This window comes from Asparagus officinalis, chromosome 1 (assembly GCF_001876935.1).
Source record: "Asparagus officinalis chromosome 1, Aspof.V1, whole genome shotgun sequence".
Lineage (NCBI taxonomy): Eukaryota > Viridiplantae > Streptophyta > Magnoliopsida > Asparagales > Asparagaceae > Asparagus > Asparagus officinalis.
The window spans coordinates 84,370,866-84,377,823 of record NC_033794.1 but is presented as its reverse complement, the minus strand read 5'-3'; the positions used below and the strand labels follow the sequence as shown (position 1 = coordinate 84,377,823).

At 36.1% G+C, this 6,958-nt stretch overlaps 1 protein-coding gene across 1 annotated transcript; it reads left to right on the top strand.

Moving 5' to 3' along the window:
* LOC109826887 (amino acid permease 4-like) lies at window positions 1,075-4,725 on the top strand. The gene is made up of 6 exons (XM_020393906.1): window positions 1,075-1,219; window positions 2,914-3,241; window positions 3,333-3,550; window positions 3,626-3,768; window positions 3,843-4,070; window positions 4,144-4,725. Exons 1-6 carry the CDS (start codon window positions 1,111-1,113, stop codon window positions 4,561-4,563), a joined length of 1,446 nt encoding a protein of 481 aa, XP_020249495.1. The 5' UTR covers window positions 1,075-1,110; the 3' UTR covers window positions 4,564-4,725.

Sequence of the window (6,958 nt, the reverse complement as noted above, 5' to 3'; positions counted from 1 at the left end):
TCTTTGCTAATTATTATAGATAATTAAATTTAAAGATAAAAACTAATATCTCCTAACTTAAATATTTTAGGATTGAATAACAACTATTTATCTATTTACTAATTACTATAAATAATTAAATTTAAAGATATAAAATAAATTCTTATTAATTCTCTATCTTTTATCTAAAATACTACATATTTAAATATTTTTTCCGTAATTTCCCATTATTGTTATCTATTTTAATTAGGATAGAATAACAATGTAATATTTAAAAGGACCAATGTTATTTTTGTCATGGAAAGTTTTGCCCAAAATCATACTTTTATAATGAGTAAGTATGATATGATATGATTAGATAGATAGATTTTCCTAGTCAATAAATTTTCTAGACATCTTACTTTGCAAATTAAATGTCAAGAGTAAGAAACTTTTCTCTACCCGCTCCTATATGTATAACTATTGTAGGATATGTATAAAAAGTCCTAAGAAAACAAAACTCTTGTTCAAAAAAGAAAAAAAAAAGCCCTTAAGTACAGCAATAAAACCAATCAAGTTGAAGCTTATTCGATCCTTATCATCTCTACCCGCTCCTTTTACTATTCCTGTCTTTGCATAGATAATTTCTATTCGATGCTCAATTATGAGATGCAAATTAGAGTAACCAGGTCCTCTCTCATTCTAGTCCGTCCAATTGAAGCCAACTAGAGGAGCCTCCTCCTAATTCTGACCGACGACGCAATAAAAATTTGCCGTAATGCGAATCCGATATCGTATTTCCCAAAAGAGAGGATCACATTAAAAGAGGGAAACTTATATGGGATAGTTTCCTATATTTGTGATCTAATTCTCTGGCGTGGGCCCCAAAGTGCTCGTCAAATTGCAGATAAAATTCACAAACACACTGCCCCTTGCTCTCGTTAAGGAAATAAAAATGTTTAATTAAGCGGGGTGTTCCCTTTTTATCCTCTCTATTATTTTAAGATATTCCAATTTTGACACGTTTGTCTTTAGTACGGTACCTATGGGCTTGTATAAATTCAACAGCACTCCTTGACGCGGTTTCATTGCTTGCTCGTTTCTAGACAGAGAGAGAGAGAGAGAGAGAGAGAGAGAGAGAGGGAGGGAGGGATGGGAGGAGGTGGAGAGATGATGGAGAGAGGGAGCGCAACAGTTGAAGAGATGGAATCATACAAAAATTTGGACGAGGTTGATGATGATGGCAAGGCAAGAAGAACCGGTGAGCCTTCTTTCTTAATTTTAATTCGAGTTCTTTTGATTTGTTCATGTTATCGTCGAGTAGGCTAATTTTCTCTGTATCGATCGTTTCTAAAAGAAATCAGTTTTCTTTTCCATCAAGTCTAACAATTGTACTGTTCTCTTTTCTTCTTTGAGGAAAATGACCAATTTAATTTGCTTGATTTCTTATCGAAGAACAGTAAGCAGTACGTGAATGAATTAGTACTTTGTAACGCAGTTTCATCAAAATCTAGCTTTTTTCCCCCCCTGCAGCTTGCTTCATCTATGTTCTTTGAAGTTTTTTTTTATGCTATTGGGATAAAAGTGATTTATATGAAATTAAGTAGTCACGTCAGGTACACGTGTAGGGAATCTTCTAACAGTAGAGAAGAAATAGAATCTTGGAGAATCCTTCCTATTTAAGTAGCTTTGGAAACATCAAATCATGTTTCCCAAGAAAATTAGGCAGTCATCAAATTAATTATTATTTGAGAAACTTTTTTCTCAAAATTATTCTGTTTAGAGTCTAAACTCATTATTTTGTCTAGGGACATTTGGTTTTTTCATGGAGATCATAGGAAATTAAGGAAAAATTGGATTGCACCGTCAAGAATTATGGTCGGAATAAAAAATCTTATTCAAAATTTGTGATGGTATGGATGGAAAAATTGTTGACGATTCTATGCAGGAAGTTCGAAACCCTCTCTCAATTTGAAATCGTAATCCTCATCAACAATGTTCAACTAGTAACTCTCTCTCACTTTAGATATAGAGAGAAGTGGAGTCGCTATGGATATTTTTCAACAACATAAGAAATTTGAAAGCTAGGAGATTTTTTTTTAAAAAAATCTAACATTGCCAGCCAAAAACATTCCGTGTTGACTGATACTTTGATGGGTTCATTGAATCCGAATCAGAGCACACATACACGTGCTAGCATGGGTCCCTAACCGGCCCACTGTAAACAAGGTGCACAAATAAATACAAAATTGCATTAATTGCAAACCTCCGGCCTTTTCTTATTCCTTGATAATCAATTTGGCATCTACTGTACAGTAGTCAACTGGATTCTTTTTCAAATGCTATATATAGAAGTTCATGGTGACACACACAGCGTAGGTAGGGTCGTTGGATCCGAACCCGCACGAAAGCGGGTTGTGGATACGTCTTCATTGAGGAAACCGGTGGTTTTTTCTTAGAATCAAATGAATACAAATCTTATTAGAATTCCTTGTATGTGGGTTTTTGATAAATTTGTATGTAGGTTTTGATAAATCTTATCAGAATCCCATGAATGGCTTAGAACATCCCCCAGTGAATGGCGCAGAACGTCCTAATTGCACGTGGGTTTTTGATAAATTTGTATTCGAACAGAATTGACTTTAGATACCAAGGTAGGACCGATCCAACAGATCCAACCGAACCATCGCTCATGTAATATCATACCCAACCGTGGGTTTCTTTTTTTTAAAATCAGTAGGGATTCTATCGATTATAAATTAGGAACTTCAGCACAAGGTTCCTTTTGCAATTAATCCCTTATATTTTCTTCAAGATTTGGATTTTCCTAGTTTTTGACGGCATAACATGCCAATCATAACTTGGAATATGTCCATCTTTTGTTTGTACAGGATAAAATACCGAAAATTAAACTTTACAAAGTAGCCTATAATGTCAATAATATCATATGTTCAGGAACGGTGTGGACAGCAAGTGCACATATAATAACAGCCGTTATAGGCTCCGGCGTTCTTTCATTGGGCTGGGCAATGGCCCAACTCGGATGGATTGCTGGCCCGCTAGTTCTCTTCCTCTTCTCAATCGTCACGTACTACACCTCCATCCTCTTAACGGACTGTTATCGAACCTCTGATCCTGTCAACGGAAAAAGAAACTACACTTACATGGACGCTGTTAAATCCAATCTTGATGCAACTAAGTATTGGCTTTGCGGTATCTGTCAGTATGTCAATCTCTTTGGAACAGCTGTTGGCTATACTATCACTGCGTCGATCAGTGCTCAGTAAGAGTTCCTTTATTTCATTAATAAGAGTTTAACACAACATTTTTTTCTTATCTGCGCGCGCAATTTAATAGTTACTTAATTGTCACAGGGCTATAAGCAAGGCAAATTGTTTCCACTACGAGGGTCACGATGCAAATTGCAAAGTTTCGGAGAGTATGTATATGATCGGTTTCGGTATCGCTCAGGTTTTTCTGTCGCAATTGCCAAATTTTCATGACTTATGGTGGCTCTCCATCGTCGCTGCCATTATGTCTTTTGTTTACTCATTTATCGCCATTGGACTCTCGATTGCCAAAATAATCTCAGGTAATGTCAATCTCCATCTCAAAATCCCGTTATAGGTGATAACAGTACGAGTCTGATGAACATTTTCATGAACAGGAAATATAGAAAGTGCCACTTCAATTACAGGATTGGAAGTTGGAGTTGATATTAGTGCAGCTGGTAAAGTGTGGACAACATTCCAAGCGCTTGGAGATATAGCCTTTGCTTACTCGTACTCCATGATTCTGATCGAAATCCAGGTATGTCATCTAATTTGCAATCGTTAGTAAGTTGCACAGCAGAAAAGTTTATTGAATTTAATGGTGCTGTTCAGGATACAGTGAGATCGCCTCCAGCAGAAAACAAGGTAATGAAGAAGGCAACCCTAATTGGGGTATCGACAACCACCACATTCTATTTCCTCTGTGGTTGTCTGGGATATATCGCCTTTGGAAATAAAGCACCAGGAAACATATTGACAGATTTTGGGTTTTATGAACCCTACTGGTTGGTCGATTTCGCTAATCTTTGCGTCGTTGTTCATTTGGTCGGTGCTTTCCAGGTAACAGTATCGTTCACCTCCTCCATCAAAAATACAATTTCACAGGTAACTGACTGCAATATATAATCATCAGGTATACAGTCAACCATTATTCGCTGCATTCGAGACATGGACTGCCAGAAAGTACCCGGATGTAAAATTTTTGACACATGAAATACCCTTGATCACGAGCAAACGCCTCAAATTCAAACTCAATATGTTTCGATTAGTTTGGAGAACAATTTTCGTTGTCCTTTGCACTGTTCTAGCCATCGTGTTTCCTTTCTTCAATGATGTTGTAGGATTCATTGGAGCAGTAGGTTTCTGGCCACTTACGGTGTACTTCCCTATCGAAATGTACATTCAACAGAAGAAGATCAGGAAATACAGTGGAAAGTGGATTTCAATGCAATTATTGAGCATTGTGTGTTTGTTGGTGACATTGGCTGCAACAATTGGATCTGTGGAAGGAGTTTGGGATTCTCTTAGAAGTTATAAGCCCTTTTCAGAATAAATTGTTGAAGATCTAGTTTGCTGATCCTGATTGATGTAAGCAGGGGGGTTCATTTTGTTTGAAGAAAGCTGAAAGAGCTAAAGCCCAATTTTTCCTTGTTATGTCCTTTGAATGTGTTCATAAATTACTGTTATATTGGTTTTTTTTACAGCAAGTTGCTCATAGACCCAGGTAGTGTCGCTGTGTTTAACTTACTACTTGGTGTTATTGCTGTAGATGGACCCTGAGTGAAATTTTTTGTTCTCTTTCACTCTCATGGTGTCCTTTTTTTTTCTTTTTTGGGTTGGGGGACTAAAAGTGTAGTAAGTTTAAAACAACAATACTGCACACAGTCTATCCGCAAGTTACCCAGGTAACTGTAAGTGCAGCTTACATCCCAAAGATTATACCATACGCTTATAAGAAGAGAGGGGGCCTAACAATAGCAGCGGGAATTTACGTGACAAAGTTTGTAGGGGGCAAAAAAAAAAATTTCATACTCAAAAGGCGACAAGAACTGCATAATGGAGCAATATAAAGCCAATTGAGTGCGCAATAAGATATCAAACCATAATATCAATGAGAATGAGAATAAAACCTAATTTTTATACAATCCGAAATAGGGCATTCAGAGAGAATAAGAACCCCAACGGAACCACCCCTATGGAATTGGGGTGTGTTTAACCATAAAGATAAAAACTAAAATTTCAAAACTAACACTCTCTTGATCGCCATAGATCCTCCTATTCTATGCGTGGCTCTGATATATGATTCATACTCATTTGGAGATACAATGACAAAATTTTCCTGGAACAGAAGCGCATGACAACAGAGAACATAAAGAAGTCCTGTTAGAATTTGCTTGAACAAGTATTGGCCTCACAATCACTGAGAGACAAGCACACTTAATGATCATGCATAACAAAATACATTTCAAGCAGTAGAGCTGTGCCACTCTTTTCCCTGCAGGAACTAATATATTTTAGTGATTATCATAATTTATTGGCTTCAGAATCTTGAAAGTGAAGACATTTTCGAAATAGAGACAAGATATAGTAGTCAAAGATCCCATAACAAAACAGGTCTAATCTAAGAATCCAATGGTGCATAAATTGTTTTCTCTCAAAAGAGAAAAGGGAACCCCTGAAAATGAAGCTTTTCACCAAATACATTCGAACTCTTAAGTTTACTTTCCTTCGTCATCTGAAATAGACATGCTTAATCAGACTCCATACCCCATTATGCTATTTGGTAAAAACTTCAATATTTAGAACTATTTCTTCGATACGGGCTAAGGAGTTTCAAATTTTAAGCAGTTTCAAACGACTCAACTCCAACACAATGAACTAGCTTCAGGAACACTATCATACAACAAACCAAGATCTGTTAGCCGTTTTAACCAATCTTAAGAAACTAGATAATTTTAAAGCATGTCCAATATCTGTACCATATACTTAAACTTCAAGTTTCAATGAAGTCCAAAATTGATAAAGATGATTGCTAGAGCAGATAAGCTAGAAAACCATTCAAAAGAAATAGATTACCTTTCTAGAAGAACCCTAAGTAAATTTTACAAGGAAGCATAACAGATGATGAGAAAAGGAAATAGGCATATAAAACAAACTATGGTTTTTTCCCTTAAACAATAGCAATGAAACAAACCAGGTTTTCACCAAGGCCTTGCAGGATATACCTTCCAAATATAAATGACATCCTAAGAGAATCCTCAAATAACATCCAGCACAATAGCACGCATTTCACCAATGGATGCAGGTGCTAACAACCATTCAATATAAACAGGACATACTAATATCAGACAAAAATCAATTAAAACCTGTATTCTTTTAGACTAGAAGATCCACAGTAACCTCACGGGTATGCTGTATGCAAGAGACATACTACAGTCAGTAAATAATTACCTGTCCAAGAAACTATGACCTTAAAAAAATATCAATCAATAATGAACTTGCTGCTAAGCCTTGTCTCATAGGAATTACACAAATTGGATACTAGATGAGTTATGTATTATATTAGTTTTGAAATCGAACCCAGCCATGAGAGCAATTAACATATGCATACTGTATTACAAATAGTCACAGTACATGTACACTTATATGATGGAAACAATACAGTTGCTGGACAACACCACTTCTTCCCCATTTCTAAATAATGTCCTTAATACCCTATAAATGTATTGAGTTGTGTACTAAATTAACGTCATGTAGCCTTGATTTAAACTGCCAGATTACCAAAAATTGTTGTCAATCAGTTAGAAGCTATTCTAGGGAACAATAACTAGAATCAAGTTATGTAATCTAAAGGAATCTATCCTCACTCTCGACAGAGTTCTAAAGGTTTTGCAAGTCTCAAGCCTAATAGAAAATGGTATCAGACAGGGGGCAAGGTCTTTCTTTGA

Coding starts and splice junctions, on each gene's coding strand:
- LOC109826887 (XM_020393906.1), top strand. CDS start 1,111: ATGGGAGGAGGTGGAGAGATGATGGAGAGAGGGAGCGCAACAGTTGAA. Junction 3,769..3,842: donor TGATTCTGATCGAAATCCAG/GTATGTCATCTA, acceptor GGTGCTGTTCAG/GATACAGTGAGATCGCCTCC. Junction 4,071..4,143: donor ATTTGGTCGGTGCTTTCCAG/GTAACAGTATCG, acceptor TATAATCATCAG/GTATACAGTCAACCATTATT.